Source organism: Diachasma alloeum, unplaced genomic scaffold (assembly GCF_001412515.2).
Source record: "Diachasma alloeum isolate Michigan unplaced genomic scaffold, Dall2.0 Dall_scaffold_00206, whole genome shotgun sequence".
NCBI lineage: Eukaryota > Metazoa > Arthropoda > Insecta > Hymenoptera > Braconidae > Diachasma > Diachasma alloeum.
The window spans coordinates 1,367,881-1,384,778 of NW_021680371.1; the positions used below are offsets into that span (position 1 = coordinate 1,367,881).

Consider the following 16,898-nt stretch of genomic DNA (forward strand, 5'->3'; position numbering starts at 1 on the left):
AAACAATTTGCTACCGATTGGTGATAAAATTTTTTGGAAATAATGAAATAGGGGGGATAACGCCTTTTTTTCAGGGGTGATTTTTCAAAAATTTATTTTAAAAAAAGTACTAACTAGCAAATGTTTTTTATTAGCTCGCAATTTTCTTCAAAACTACTTCAATGAGGAAAAAAATAAAAATTTGGAATATCTATACATGAGGGGCTAATTGATCGGATCTAATACATCCGTAAGGATATCCAAGAACTTTCACTATTTTTTTCTCCAGTGAAATGCTTTTCTACTTTTGTAGACGAAAATTAGAGCTTTCATTTGAGCCCCATTTCACCCTAAGGTTCCAGATATTTTACAATGATTTTATTAAACTTTGCAGGTCTGAATTTGAATCTCGATGTTGAATCGTTAGAAAACAATTTTTAGATCTGAAAAAAAAGATTAGAAAGTTTACTTTTGGAAGAAAATTGATGAAATCATTGAAAAATTATAATGTTCGAAAATTACGAGCATTTTCTATAAATAATTTATGAACAATCAGTTATACCACCATAACAATTATCATAAACAATAATCAATCCATGAAAATCAGTTGTTCGGAGTCGTAGATAATTTATTTATATTCAGAACTGTACCAGAAAGCGATTTCATGTCTAAAAAATAATGTTTTTGATAGTTTAAACAATTTTAATTATTTATTTCTAAACAACGAATATTTAAAAAATGCTAGTTCTGTGCAAAATGTAGTTTGAATGACGCTAAATATTGATGATTTTTTTTTTCAAATTTTTTTCACGCAGTTTAATTAACAAATTTGATGATTGAAAACGGTTAAATCTGTAGTGTGGCCTGTACCACACTGAAAAAGATACTTGGATATCTTTAAATTAAGAAAGTATGCTTTTTTAAACTATGAACTTTAGGAAGGAATAAAATTATGGAATAGTTAAGCATTAATACCACATTAAGGGAGTCAAGATGTTACGTGATATGCTTTGAAAAGCATATGATTTATAAACATACATAAGTGAATTAAAATCAACGGAGAATATTCATGATTGTAAGCATCTAGGGATTGAAGAAAGAGTTCCATCTTACTAATCCTTAGGGATGGCAGAAAAAGAAATATCTTGGTGCTTGATAAATTGACATCGGTCGAATAGAAGGTGAATCATGTAAAAAAAACGAAAAACTCGTATTTTTCATACCGTTTATAGGAAAATCCAAGAAAAAACCAGGAGTTATTTTTTTTAAGCCTCTCAGTCGTATAAGAATTTCCCGTTTATTTTTAAAAGGGTGATTGTTAGAGGTTGACCAATTTAACATGAAATACCTAATATGCAAAGTATTGTGACGTCAAATCGCAGGGTTTTCTTCAATTAGTTGTAGCTGCTTGATCTTTTATGATTTACATAATTATCAAAATAACAAAATACTTACCTAGTATTTATCATCCAATTTTCGTATTTCATAATTTTTTTAAATGGAAAAAAAATCATGCAAAAACTCAATTGAAGCTTCTGACTATCTCGCTATTAAAATATCTTCAAATCATAATTTTTTATCATGTTTCTTGTTTCAGATCTGGCGGAATTGAGAAAGAAATTTGAAATGGATAAACAAAAACTTCAGCAATTGAAAACAAAGAGAACTTTTAAACCCTTTGGATGAATCATATAAACTTTTTATTTGTAAAAAATAGATTAAATTTTGTTAAACTACAGCTCCTTTACTGCCATACGTTATTAATGTCCATTCAATGAGGAAATGTCTGCATGCGAGGGGTTGTAGGAGAGCCAATAATTCCTCTGAAAGAAAGAACAATAAGGATGAGCGATCGACAAGGACGAGAATAAAAGATGGATAATAATTGGAGACGCGTTCTTACGTTTATTTCCGTAAATACAATTAGCAGACATTGCAGTACTGACGGCCTGAGCCAATCTCTCCATCGCCAGATCTCTCCGGGGTTTGTTTTCAGTGGTTTCAGGCTCCTCTAATAATGTTGCTAAAGCTCTAGTGGTTTGCGCCAGATGTTGAGCGGAAATTGCGTGTTTATTGCTTCCACTGTTTTTTAATCTTAGAACTGCGTCCATCAGAAGTTGTTGGATCTTTGAATAAAATTGATTACGCTCTTCTATGATTGTATTTTCTACATTTTCCGGTTTTGATCGAGCTGGACTTAATATGCACCACCTGTAAAATGATAAACAAGCAGAGTTGCGAGCCTTTTCGACAGAAGCAATGTGATCGTTACTTTATGCGATATTAGTCTTTTTTCTTTTTCTCTCTACCAATTCCATTGGTAATAAGCCTTCGAATGAATCTATAGCAATCGTTCCAGGATAAATGTTCCCCTGAAAATCGTTCTTGGAAAATTGCTCCTTGGAAAAATGTTTCATATTTTTTTCCCACGCCGATTTTTGTATTCGTCGTTATTTCATAAAATATTACATAATATAAAATAGAAGAGGACGTAAATTTTTATTATATCACTTCTCAAGTCATTCTGGGGGCTTATTCTCACCTGTATGAGCCTCATTCACACCCAAATCCGTCTTCACAAAAATTCTTTAAAATATTACAAAATTTTTCAAGGAGCCTTTTTCGTACAGTCGTCTGGTTGCGATGGGTCACCAGATTTATTATTTCGGCTTTCCTCTCCCCATGCTGGCGTGGTAATTATCCATTATTCATATCTCCTCTATTGAACTCATTCCTCAATATTAGTTAAGAATTGATTGAGAATTAATTAAGAAAAATAAAAATTAAATAATTTACTTACGACCGAGACATCAACATTGATGTATCACGAGTATGAACTCTTGTGATATCAAATTTTACATTCATTTTGTTTTCACTCAATCTGTCTAAGTTAAAATAAATTCAGTTCACTAAAAAATTATGTCAAATTATCTTCAAAAAAAAACTATTGAACTTTCCTGAGGTTAAACTTCAGGAAGGATCTCTACTAATCTAAAATTAGTGACAGAAAACCGAATATGCACTTTTTTTTGAGGGGAGGGGGAGGGGGGGTATTTCAGTCCCCGCGAAACACGTCAAAATACGAAACAAAAAAATTCGTTTTGAGANTGGGGGGGGGGGGGGGGGGGTATTTCAGTCCCCACGAAACACGTCAAAATACGAAACAAAAAAATTCGTTTTGAGAAAATACACCCAGATAACTTGTAAAAAAATCAGGCCAAGAAAAGCGCTAGAATTTTTAGCAAAAAAACTACCTGATTTAGACCTGTGCAATGGGCCACTTGTGTTACTTTTTTTTGTTCAATCCAAATTCGTGATCACGCACGAAAAAATTTAATAGTAAAACCTATCGAATTCGTTAGAAAATTCTATTGAATTTCGATTAGTTTTTGGCTGATTCTATAGACATGTTCAATAGAAAACATTCAATAGTCGAAGTCAACAGAATTCGATTTTTCTATATAATGTATTCTTTTCATGTATTTTCTATAGAATTTGCTCGACTCAAATATTTTTTTCATTCTATTTTTCTATTCTTCTCATCAAAAAAATCAAACGAAAAAACTTAGAAAATTTGAGCCGAGGAAATTCTATAGAAAATATCTCAATAGAATAAGTTATATAGAAAAATTGAATTCTATTGACTTTTTCTCCTGAATATTTTCTATTGAACATTTCATTAGCATCGGCCAAAAACTAATAGAACAGTTCAATAGAAATTCAATAGAACTTTCTAACGCATTCGATAGGTTTTTCTATTAAATTTTTTCGTCCGTGATTATCGGGGGTCTGAGTGACAGGGTATCGAGTTAAAATTTCGAGATAAAAATCAAAGAAAAAAATCAATTTAGATAACGTTCAGCAGATAATGGAGCCAGGCCTTGAACCAAAATTTCATCTTCCCCGTTATAAATATAATTTTACCTGAAAAGTCCTGCGATGGGTGTGATTGGGGTCATGGGAATGCCTCCCAGAGGCAACGCTGGATTGTCCATCAAAGGAGTCGCCAGTAGTCCTGGATTATCATCAATCCAGTCCCCAGCGAGTTTCAATAATTTATTGGGCGGATCCTCGAGTCTATAGACTTCTCCAATAGCCGTGAGCAGATTGGCAGTGAAGTGAGGCACCAGAACCGGCAGTTTATTCAATTTATCAATGGAATTCGGAGTGTAAACGAAGTAATCATCGAGAATATGCTTTGCCAAGTCAACACTCTGAATTGAAGTCGACCCGAGCTGTTGAATCCACATCCCCGACGAGTCCAACACCTCTCTGTTCTGCGTGGCAATCGCCATGGACACCAAATTGCCCAGAATCTCGTATCTCGGATATTCCGCTGGGAACAAGAGGAGGAATATCGCATTCCTCACAGCTGGACTGTGATCGGGATTTCTGAAGAATTCACTCAAGACTTCGATCAACTGAAATTCCTGGAGGGCTCGAGTCTTCTTCTGCTGCTTCAACTTTTCAATTTCTCCGAAAACAAATTCATTTATTAATTCCGTCTGGAGCTGAATTTGTCTGTAGGCTGTTGAATTGGCGGCTCTCGGCATTTTTGCTGGAAGACGATTATTTAATGAGTTTCGGGAGGTAAAAGAGGTTTAATGTTAGTCAATTTTAAGTAATAAAGTTGCGCAAGAAAACAATTAAGGATATCCGAAGAGTTCAACTTAGCAAGAAAGTGGTTTCCGAAAAAATAGCCTTATTCGGATATTTTAGTATGATAAGTGATGAACTCTGACTGAATGGTATACATCAAGCTCTATTGACTGTTACATAACTACAAATGATCGATTCCATGAATATTAACATTGATTTGTTGACATGGCCAAATACAAAAAAAAACGGTGTCTTTAAACCTTTTTTGGTTCCGAATGGAACTTTGTAATCGGTCGATTTTTCGATTCTCTAATTCTGATTGGAAATGACTGAGAATGTGATGAAACGTCGAGATACGATGTTTTTAGGGAATGGCTGTGTGTACGTCCGCATGTGTGTGCAAAATTCTGGGAATTTTTTAATAAATTTTCACAAAAAAAAGGACTCAAGTGAGATAAAAATCTGAAATTTTGGCTCGTAATTTATATTGTTTGGGAGCATATCTGGGCGAAATTCCAGCTCAATCGGTCCAGTAGTTTTTGAGATATGGAGATTCCGAAAAAAAAATCTTTTCTCAAAATCTCAAAAACTACTGCATCAAATGAACTTTTTTTGGCGTCAAAATATTCCTCATGATAATATCTATCGATTCAGATCGTAAAATGACTAGCTAACTATTGCGTGTCGCCCAGTAATTGACGTTTTTCATTTTTGTGATAAAATGATGTGAACACGATAGCGCTTGAAAAAATTGAGATTGGAAGTTGAAATTTGGCTGAGATTTCAGATGGGCGAATTTGAATGCGTAGTTTTAAAGATAAGATTTGACATATTGAACTATATTGTTCAATATCTCAATAACTATTCATCCGATTTCAATTTTTTATCGTTGAATGGGTGCTTAATGCAGTGGAATTAGAAAGGCGTTTCAAAATCCAATCTAATATTCATAAATTCAATGAAACCTTGTAAAATCAAAATTATGTTCTCAATTGTTCCCAATTGTTGTTCCTCAAGCTTCATTTGTTCAAATTCTATAATTCCCGGTAGTAACCGAGGAAAAAAGGAAGAGAATTTTTAATAGAATTGCAATGTGAAAGTAATGCAATTGTCCAGCGAATGCGCTAGAATTTTTCTTGAATTTCGTTACGCAAAACGAAAAGCAATTCCACTTCCACTTTAATTTTCTATAAATATTTCGGAATCTCATGTATTTGTTTATTGCGCAGATTCTATCAGATATTTGATACGAAAAAGTCAATCGATTTCGATTTTTCTGTTTGAATTTTTCACGTAAGATTTTTTCTATTAGAATTTTTGGGCACGAATTCTCTAGGTTTTTACCGCTATATTTTGTTTTCTTTGCATTACAGGACCCGAGTGAAAAAAACTTAGAAAATTCATGCCCAAGTATTCTTACAGAAAACTTTCCAAGAGAATATTTATATAGAAAAATCGAAATCTATCGACTTTTTCTAACAAATGTCATAGAATCAGCGTAAAGAACAAATAGAATTTTAACGAGAATTCCCTAGAATTTTAATATAATCCCAATAGAATTTCTAGAGAATTTCAATAGAATTCTCTAGCGAATTCGCTGAGTTTTTCTACTGAATTGTTTCATACGTGCGACCAAAACTACCGAAATCTCTCTCAAGATATTTTTTGCAAATCCAACTCAGACCTATAAAAATGTTCTAGTCTAAGATTTTTCTATTCCCATCAGATTAGAAGATATTCTGTGAAAATTCTCCCTGAATTTGAGTCCAGTCGACTTGTTTTGCTACTCAATGTACTGGATTTTTATAACCTCTACTCACCTATTGCAATCAGTATAGCGGAAAAAACTTTGAAAATCCGTGCCCAATAATTTTAATAGAAAAATCTGAAGAGAAAAATTTAAACAGAAAAATCGAAATATATTGACTTTTTCCTATCAAATATCTATTAGAATCTGTGCAGAAAACAAATGAGATTTTAACGAGAATTTCCTAGACTTTTAATATAATCCCAATAGAATTTCTAGAGAATTTCAATAGAATTCTCTAGCGAATTCGCTGAGTTTTTCTACTGAATTGTTTCATACGTGCGACCAAAACTACCGAAATCTCTCTCAAGATATTTTTTGCAAATCCAACTCAGACCTATAAAAATGTTCTAGTCTAAGATTTTTCTATTCCCATCAGATTAGAAGATATTCTGTGAAAATTCTCCCTGAATTTGAGTCCAGTCGACTTGTTTTGCTACTCAATGTACTGGATTTTTATAACCTCTACTCACCTATTGCAATCAGTATAGCGGAAAAAACTTTGAAAATCCGTGCCCAATAATTTTAATAGAAAAATCTGAAGAGAAAAATTTAAACAGAAAAATCGAAATATATTGACTTTTTCCTATCAAATATCTATTAGAATCTGTGCAGAAAACAAATGAGATTTTAACGAGAATTTCCTAGACTTTTAATATAATCCCAATAGAATTTCTAGAGAATTTCAATAGAATTCTCTAGCGAATTCGCTGAGTTTTTCTACTGAATTGTTTCATACGTGCGACCAAAACTACCGAAATCTCTCTCAAGATATTTTTTGCAAATCCAACTCAGACCTATAAAAATGTTCTAGTCTAAGATTTTTCTATTCCCATCAGATTAGAAGATATTCTGTGAAAATTCTCCCTGAATTTGAGTCCAGTCGACTTGTTTTGCTACTCAATGTACTGGATTTTTATAACCTCTACTCACCTATTGCAATCAGTATAGCGGAAAAAACTTTGAAAATCCGTGCCCAATAATTTTAATAGAAAAATCTGAAGAGAAAAATTTAAACAGAAAAATCGAAATATATTGACTTTTTCCTATCAAATATCTATTAGAATCTGTGCAGAAAACAAATGAGATTTTAACGAGAATTTCCTAGACTTTTAATATAATCCCAATAGAATTTCTAGAGAATTTCAATAGAATTCTCTAGCGAATTCGCTGAGTTTTTCTACTGAATTGTTTCATACGTGCGACCAAAAATACCGAAATCTCTCTCAAGATATTTTTTGTAAATCCAACTCAGACCTATAAAAATGTTCTAGTGTAAACTTTTTGTATTCTCATCAGATTAGAAGATATTCTGCGAAAATTCTCCCTGAATTTGAGTCCAGTCGACTTGTTTTGCTACTCAAAGTACTGAATCTTTATAACCTCTACTCACCTATTGCAATCAGTGCTTCTTTTGCACAATGTGGAAAGTCTAATTTTCTCAAATAATAGTAGTTGAATTCTCCCTCTGGCATTGAGTGATTCGGTTGCTGCATTGTTGCATAATTCATTTTACTTTCGATTGTTTTGAGGGGAATCACGTCATAAATGTAAACAAATCGCTTATTTTTGGAGCTCGTTGTGCCTACAGCCGAGGCTGATGAGGTAGAATTCTGTTTTACAACTCGTGTTTGACAGATTTGGATCGAGTAATAAACGGATTCGAGTGATTGTCAAACACCCCATGAAAAAAAGAATCCTTTCCTTCTCAAGGGAATAATATTTTTAGTATTCGATCATATTGAATATGTCTGGGAAAGCGCAGAGGCCCTACGATGTCATTCGTTACATTTGTGAAAAACAAGTCGTGGTTTTAGATATTGGAGCAGCATACACCAAGTATGTTTAACCCTATTCCTTCACTCTTCAACAATTAAAAATATGGTTTTTTGTTTTTAATTGTGGGATTTCGTTCCAGGTTCGGTTACGCCGGTGAAGCTACACCTAGAGGCATAATCAGAACCGAGATAAAGTGCTCAGAGACACAGAAAATACGTCCGATTTTCAAATACAATAATGTCGATGATTTGTATCAACTACTCGTCGAGTTTCTGCACAGTATTTTCTTCAAGTAAGCAGCGTTTCCTAATTTTTTGTTTTCGAATGGAAGCCTTGTGATCGGTCATTTTTACGATCTTCTGATTTTTCTCGGAAATGATGTAGAATCACGCACGAAAAAATTTAGGGGAGGGTGGTCGATTTCTTCCTCAATTTTTCATGTTTCAACAGTTATTCAATTTCTGAAACACTAGTCATGACTGCGATCATCAAATAGAAAAAAAACTCATTTGAATTCTCATTCTTGAATAATTTTTCTCGAATAATTACCATTCTTGAATAATTTTTCGGTTCTGGACTTTGTCGAAAAGCAATTTTTAAAAATTGGATTATTGAAAATTTTCTGGAAATTTTTTGAGGGCCCACTTTAGTCAATCCTATACGGATTCAACAGGTGTCCATATTGCCGAATAAAACAATTTTCAAATACTTAAATTTTGAATAAAAAATGGTTTTTTCGCAAAAAATTTTAGTGTCCATTTTACCCCAGATGTCCATATTGCCCCACGCTCCCCTAATAGAAAAACCTATCGAATTCGTTAGACAATTCTATTGAATTTCTGTTAAACTTTCTATTAGTTTTTGGCTGATTCTATTGACTATTCTATTGATTCAAATGATCAGTCGTGTTCTACTATTTCCGCACAGAATTTTCAAAAAAAAATTCTATTTTTTGTGTAGACATGCTGCGATAACACCAAAGGACGTGAGACTGGTGATACTGGAGAGCCTCCTGACTCCTACCAAGTTCCGTGACACCCTGGCCAAAGTTCTTTTCAGGCATTTTGAAATCGCCTCTTTGATGCTCTTACCGAGTCATTTGGTGACAATCAGCACCCTCGGTTGGGATACAGCCCTGGTGCTGGATGTTGGTTATCAGGAGGCCACTCTGATTCCAGTTTATAACGGGGTGCCGATGCTGAAAGCCTGGCAGAGTCAGCCGTTAGCAGCTGAAGCCGTTCATAAGTAAAAATAATTTCAATTCTTGTAAGAAAATTCATAACAGATAAAACAGAGCCACATGTAATGCATACTTTAATAATGACGGGCTTTGCTACAATCAAATCAATAATCTCTTGCTGAAGATAACTACACACATGAAAAAATCCAATAGAAAAACTTGGCGAATTCGCTAGAAAATTCTATTGGAATTCTCTAGAAATTCAATTGGGATTCTATTAAATTTCTAGGGAATTCTCGTTCAAATTCTATTTGTTTTTGCGCTGATTCTATGCATAATTTGACAGGAAAAAGTCAATAGATTTCGATTATTCTGTTTGAATTTTTCTCTTGAGATTTTTTCTATAAAAATGCTTGGACATTGATTTTCTAAGTTTTTTTCATTCGGAACCTGTAATGCACAACAAAACAAAATATAACGGAAACAACTTGGAAAATCCGTGCCCAACAATTTTAATAGAAAAAATCTTAAGAGAAAAATTCAAACAGAATAATCGAAATCTATTGACTTTTTCCTAAATTAAATTAATATTGTGATTTCAGGGGAGTGTTTCAAAGATATTGTATAGCTGGAAACATATCACAATATTTTTTATTACAATAAATGTAAAATTTTCTAGATAAAAACTAGTCACAAAAGATGAGTTAAACAATTTATGGCGTTGTCTCGAGAGAAAAAAAAGTCAAGATATTGATAATTTTTTGTAAATACGTTATTTTATGTATTAAGAAATCACGTGCAAAATCTCCGATAGCCTAGGAGAAGGACAACAACGGAAATAATTTCTGAAGTTGCTATTTATGCATCCAGTTGAATGGGGCATCGATAATTTCAGCAGTGTTCCCATGTGGCCGACAGGTCGATAATGTAGGGAAAACACTGAAATTATCGATGCCCCATGTAACCTCATGCATAAATTGCAAGTTTATAAATTATTTCCATTGTTGTCTTTCTCCTAGGCTATCTGAGATTTTGCACGAGATTTCTTAATACATAAAAGAACCTATTTACGAAAAATTATTAATATCTTGACTTTTTTTTCTCTCAAAACAACGTCATAAATTCCTTAATTCATTTATAGAAAATGTGTTTCATAAATATCTCAATCTACGGGAGATAGCAAAATTTTGATAAAGACTTTTTTCCTGAATCTCCCTTTCCTGCATAAACAAAAAAATATATAATTTCCATTTTATATTTTCACCATTGAAACTTCCTTATTAAAGTGAAAGCAATGGAAATAATTCGCATAGACATTGCTCTCTCCATTCATTTTAAATCCAGATGGTAAAAAAATATCCATTCCCCTTTGGTATTCCAAAAATAAAACATTGTGATCAATATGAGAAAATATTCTTTTAATATTTCGAAAGGTTATTTACATTTATTTATATTTATATTAATTTCTAAGGTTTTATTTATATTCATTTGAACATACCTTTCAGTCGTATGAGGGAGCATTTAAAAGAATCACTACCAAATGTAGAATTTGACGAAGAATTCATTGAAGATATAAAAGTGAGGACTTGTTTTGTGACGACCCTCGAGCGTTCCAAGAAACTGGACAGCGACGAACCCCCGGTTCCACCCCCTTCAGTCAAGTACCCCGGATTAAAGACGATTAACGTCCCCGGCGACATAAGAGAAAAGGCATTTGAATTACTATGGGAGAGGGACAACGACAATCTGTCGATTCCAACAATGATTCTAGACTCACTAATCAAGGTACTGAATAAGGGTTTTCTAGAGTGCTTTGGAATTACATTGACCTGCGTAAAATCATGGAAAACTTTTGTTCCAGTGCCCCATTGACACAAGACAGCAGCTGGCGGAGAACATTCTTCTCGTCGGTGGAACGGTCATGGCCAAGGGTTTTACAGCTCGATTGAAGTCAGAGTTAATCTCCATTGTATCGAGTGATTTGTATTCTGAAAAACTGAAGATTAGGAATTTCAAGTTTCACACTGCACCGTGCAAGCCGAATTACACTGTCTGGTTGGGAGGGGCAATCTTCGGCATTGCTGATCTGCCTTCGAGGTGTATTTTAAAAGAAAACTATCTCAAGAATGATCGAGTGCCAGATTGGGCAAGTCTTTTGTATAATAAGAAAGAGGGATCCAGTTCTGGAATTTAAATTGATTTTTAAGCAGAGCACGAATGGGGGAGAAAAAGACAGAATAGACACTTCACTTTTTCTAAAAATACTCATAACTTATTGAGGTGAAATCATTGTTTTAATCGAAAGTCTATGTCGTTGTCTCTGTGATGAATCTAGATTAATCGCGATTGGTGAATTTATTTCACATTTATAAATATTTTTGAGAACTTCAGAAGGGGCTATTCTATCTCATTATTCGCTGTAAACATTCAACACATTATCATTTATACGAAAATGTTTCAATAAAAGTCATTAAATTATTACTTGGAGTTTCTCATTTCTTTACTTCTTAGGCATTGAGTTGAAATGATCAGTTCGAGAATTCAAAGATTAGGTTGTTTTAAAATATTTCTAAAATTTTTTATTAATTCCGTAATCTAAATTTCCCCAAATTTCACATTTTTTCTAATTATCATTATATTATTATTATTTATTTACCTGTCTCACAGGGGAGGACTCCCTATGACGGGTTAGGTTTCATACATTCAGTGGCAATACAAAAAAAAAATAGTAATAATACAGCTTATAATGGAAACTAAATGAATCACAAGAGTGAGGAAGTGCAATAGAGGACGAGATGACCGATTAAATTGAAAGTTAATAAAATAAATTTACTGAAATTGAACAATAAACTTTCCGACGTTTCGACCCATATGCAAATCCTCCTCAGGGCATATTTATTAACTGCAATGACCAACAAAGCTATTTATAAAATGGAAAATTATAAAAATCTGTTATTATCATGAAAAATATACCAGTCCTAAAAAAGAAGTGCGTTAAAATAATTCATTATAGTTTATTATAATTCAATCTAGTTCATTATATTCATTATAATTCATTATCTCGACCAATTGTTATTAATATTAAATTGGTAAATCAAATGTTAAGAAGGAAAATCTTTCAAATTCAAAGAAAACCCAGAGGAAACAATTAAATTAATCATTGGAATTTATTTTTCATCATTTAATACAAGAATCTTGTTATTTAAAAAATACTCGAGAATCGGATATCCCCGATCAACAGTTTACAGGGTAGTGAGGAGTGTAAGTTTCTCATTCAATTGAAGTTGAGTTTTAATCAACTGCGACAATGCAACAACCATGAGCAAATCCTTGACGTTGCTATTGAACATTTCATCAAATTGATCACTCGTCATTTTAGGCACCGAGTGCACCATGTCCAAGAGGGCCCTCCCGACTTGATTGTCTGGAGGCTGTTTACCAGCTAGAACATCGTCGACGTAGATCAGAACTTGATCCAACATGGAGGATAACTTGGAGCTGGCCTCTGCTATTTGAGCAAGATCCATCATTGGCTCAACTGTGCCACCTGTTTTCGGTCCTGCCGGCAGTGATTGCGTCTTCTGGCAGAGCTGGAGTCCAGTTATTTCAGGCTCATAAGATGTGACCTGGAGAACAATTAACAAGTAGCAATTAATAACATTAGCAATTTTTCAAAACGAGTATAAGTCAGTCTAAACAGAATGACAAACAAGTGGGAAATTGCTCCTGTATTTAATATGGTACTGTTATTTTTGCTAATAAATTAGCAATATGCTTCTGAATGGTTATTTTGCATATTACTTCTTTCTAATATCTATAATTTATTGTTTATTTTATTTCATTAAATTGAATCAGATTTCCTTTTAAATAATCTTCTATACAATCGATTCTCTTTTTTACAGTTCTATCTCTCCCCTCACTCCTTTGATGAAATGTTAACCGAAAATTGTTTTTAATGTTAATTTAAAACAGTTTAATGTGTAATTTGAAACATTACATTTGGAGAAATCGTCAGAAAGCTCACTTTCAAAAAAATTCATGAAAAATTCGAAATTTTCAACGCTCATCGTAAAAACCAAATCAATCAATATAGCTATCGTAATCATCTTTCAACTTTGGCTTAACGGCATTAAAACGAGCATTTTAAGCTATGATTGAATTCAATTGAAGCATGGTATTCAAAAATATTCCCGGAATTCTAATTTTCAAAAAATACAAAAGTTTTGACAATTTTCGAATAAATCAAAATAACGATTATTGCTATCGACTTCATTTTCGAACCCGGTCAAAGGGAAATCCAAACAAATTTTTTAAGCCATCATCCAATCAATTCAGAATTTTTTTTTCAATTATCATGCGACAACCGATTTTCGAAAAACTAATTGATGAATTAAATTTCAATTAATAGCGACCGATAGAGCTCAACAATACCTACATTTGAAAAAAAAGATTCAATTCCATTCATTCATTAGCGAACAATTGACGAAAAACTTTACCACACACATACGTACGAACACGGTCTAAAAATTGCATTTTCGGACTTTTTGGATGATAATGGGCCGATATAACACGAAAAATCCGAAAATTAAATTTGAACGACTACAATGCTTTCATTCAGAAGCAAAAATAAGCTAATAACATGAATTTGAATAACCATTAAATATGACCGTCTGGTCAGTCGTCTATCGTCTATTGAATGTTCAGGCTGTATTCCATTTTTTTATCATTTTATCATTTATTCCTCAATTGTTGCCACTTCAAATCATTATTTTCCCATAATTCATCTATTTTTTCAGGTGTAGAACCCATCGTTGTCATATTTAGATAATTTATCATTTGTTTATCTCTTGATGGGCTTCAAATTGTCCTTAACCGTCTATCTATTAGTCTGGTTACCCTATTTTCACGTAAAAAATTATTATAAAAATCAAATAATCAAAGCGATTATTTGTTTCTCTAATTTTTCACAATCTTGAATACGGAAATCAGTAGTGAAGCAGTAAACCGGTTTAAGTCGACTTGGCTCATCGCTGTTTTCGAGGAATATCTCCGAATCTAAGAGAAATAGCAAAATTTTTATTGTAACCTTTTTTGTAGCTCTCAATTCGCCCTACAAAAAAGGTTATTACAAAAAATTTGCTATCTCCCTTTGGTTCCGAGGTATTCATTAAAAACTGGCCAATAGTCTAAATCGACTTGGACTATTCAGGTTTACCGCTTCGTTACTGAAATCAATAACAAGAAGATTCTACCTGAACTTTAGTCGGAGTGAACATGCATCCCTGCTTGCCATTGGGTACACCCAGCTGTACGCAAACGTAAGCCTTGATTCCCATTCTCGTTGTATTGAGAAGAGTCGTATCAACAGTCAAATGCACTGGATTATTGCACTCCCTGGCATAATACTCGTGGATGACTGACGAATGCGTGGTAACCTCTTTACCAGTTGCCCACCACCCCACGATATTCTCCTGCGCATTGACCCTATGATTCAGATCATAGAGATCCATGGCATAACTGAGCTCAGCCTCGACCTGGTCATCGTACTCCTTGTGGGGCACGCAGAAGCAGTTCGTCACCTCCACGATGCCCTTCTCAGCGGTACCTGCGGCATCATCATAAGGATTATTTTGAGGTTAGGCGAACACATGTTTGGGCAAAAAAGGGATTTCCATGCGGTGGAACATGTTGATTTATTTATTTCTGGAAGGACTTACCCAAAAGTGTTCCTATGACTCTCTGGGAGTCTGAATTACGTCGCTCGTAAGCATCTACAATCTGAAATAACACCACAGGGTGTACCTTGACAGTGAGGTCTAGCGCCATGTTTGGCAGAAAGAGACAGAAGAGCTTGGAAGTGCGCAGAAACACCCGCGCACCATTCAAAAGGCATAATGGACACAGCACTTTCTCGATAAACTGAGAGTTTGGTACAGACCGCACGATATATTCAACTATTTTTAATCATCAAATTTGTTAATTAAATTGCTTACAGCCGTTATGACAAAAAATATTGTTCGTCATATGGCCTGAAAAAAAATTTCTAGCTCATATGATTCGAAACTCATATTCTCCAGAAAAGTTTTTTCGGCGTAATGACGAAATATACTTTTCGTGAGAAGACCCGGTAAACCGCGATTCTAACCTCGCTTCGCTCGGATTGATCGCGGTTTACGGGCCTTCTGACGAAAAATTGCATTCATCACACGGTCCAAAAGTATTTTCTGACGAATGTGATTATAGGCAAAGCCACATTCGTCAGAAAATACTTTGTGGACCTTGTGATGAAAATAACTAATTCCGACCGTATGACGAACAGTATTTAGAAAGAAATACTGTTCGTTACACGGCCGTAAACAACTTTTCCGCCTCATAAAAAGGCGGAAAAGTAAAAGTAAAGGTAAAAGTTCTTTAAGGCCGTGTGTCGAAGAGTAGATCATTTTAAATACTGTTCGAACAGTAGTTTATTTTAAATACTGTTCGATACATGACCGTGAACAACTTTCCCGCCTCATATTCGCCAGAAAAGTTCCTCGCGGCCTAGTGTTGAAATAGTTTATTTTCGGCCTAAAAACGAAATATACTATTCTACGTCCGTGAAACGCTGCTTTACGGCCGGAATGACAAAAATACCATACAAAGCCACATTCGTCAGAAAATACTTTGTGGACCTTGTGATGAAAATAACTAATTCCGACCGTATGACGAACAGTATTTAGAAAGAAATACTGTTCGTTACACGGCCGTAAACAACTTTTCCGCCTCATAAAAAGGCGGAAAAGTAAAGGTAAAAGTTCTTTACGGCCGTGTGTCGAAGAGTAGATCATTTTAAATACTGTTCGAACAGTAGTTTATTTTAAATACTGTTCGATACATGACCGTGAACAACTTTCCCGCCTCATATTCGCCAGAAAAGTTCCTCCCGGCCTAGTGTTGAAATAGTTTATTTTCGGCCTAAAAACGAAATATACTATTCTACGTCCGTGAAACGCTGCTTTACGGCCGGAATGACAAAAATACCATACAAAGCCACATTCGTCAGAAAATACTTTGTGGACCTTGTGATGAAAATAACTAATTCCGACCGTATGACGAACAGTATTTAGAAAGAAATACTGTTCGTTACACGGCCGTAAACAACTTTTCCGCCTCATAAAAAGGCGGAAAAGTAAAAGTAAAGGTAAAAGTTCTTTAAGGCCGTGTGTCGAAGAGTAGATCATTTTAAATACTGTTCGAACAGTAGTTTATTTTAAATACTGTTCGATACATGACCGTGAACAACTTTCCCGCCTCATATTCGCCAGAAAAGTTCCTCGCGGCCTAGTGTTGAAATAGTTTATTTTCGGCCTAAAAACGAAATATACTATTCTACGTCCGTGAAACGCTGCTTTACGGCCGGAATGACAAAAATACCATACAAAGCCACATTCGTCAGAAAATACTTTGTGGACCTTGTGATGAAAATAACTAATTCCGACCGTATGACGAACAGTATTTAGAAAGAAATACTGTTCGTTACACGGCCGTAAACAACTTTTCCGCCTCATAAAAAGG

At 34.2% G+C, this 16,898-nt stretch overlaps 4 protein-coding genes across 4 annotated transcripts in view; 2 read left to right on the forward strand and 2 right to left on the reverse strand.

The window, feature by feature from the left end:
* The window catches only part of LOC107036178 (ribosomal RNA-processing protein 7 homolog A), a 6,502-nt gene extending 4,272 nt beyond the window's left edge, over positions 1-2,230 (forward strand). Inside the window, exon 3 of the mRNA XM_015253943.2 lies at positions 1,577-2,230. Within this exon, the coding sequence (XP_015109429.1) occupies positions 1,577-1,665 (89 nt within the window). The 3' untranslated portion in view covers positions 1,666-2,230. The remainder of the gene's footprint in view (positions 1-1,576) is intronic.
* Positions 1,657-7,973, reverse strand: LOC107036176 (uncharacterized protein C7orf26). Its single transcript, XM_015253941.1, has 4 exons — positions 7,779-7,973; positions 3,904-4,537; positions 1,883-2,190; positions 1,657-1,802 (listed from the first exon to the last, which is right to left on the reverse strand). The coding sequence occupies exons 1-4, from the start codon at positions 7,894-7,896 to the stop codon at positions 1,708-1,710; spliced, it is 1,155 nt and encodes a 384-aa protein (XP_015109427.1). The 5' UTR covers positions 7,897-7,973; the 3' UTR covers positions 1,657-1,707.
* LOC107036177 (actin-related protein 10) lies at positions 7,649-11,825 on the forward strand. Its single transcript, XM_015253942.1, has 6 exons — positions 7,649-7,750; positions 8,024-8,224; positions 8,304-8,456; positions 9,125-9,409; positions 10,850-11,129; positions 11,206-11,825. Exons 2-6 carry the CDS (start codon positions 8,133-8,135, stop codon positions 11,536-11,538), a joined length of 1,143 nt encoding a protein of 380 aa, XP_015109428.1. The 5' UTR covers positions 7,649-7,750; positions 8,024-8,132; the 3' UTR covers positions 11,539-11,825.
* A 667-nt stretch (positions 11,826-12,492) lies between these two features.
* On the reverse strand, positions 12,493-15,254 carry LOC107036185 (eukaryotic translation initiation factor 3 subunit F). The gene is made up of 3 exons (XM_015253956.2): positions 15,062-15,254; positions 14,597-14,949; positions 12,493-12,970 (listed from the first exon to the last, which is right to left on the reverse strand). The coding sequence occupies exons 1-3, from the start codon at positions 15,168-15,170 to the stop codon at positions 12,587-12,589; spliced, it is 846 nt and encodes a 281-aa protein (XP_015109442.1). The 5' UTR covers positions 15,171-15,254; the 3' UTR covers positions 12,493-12,586.
* Between the last annotated feature and the right edge of the window lie 1,644 nt (positions 15,255-16,898).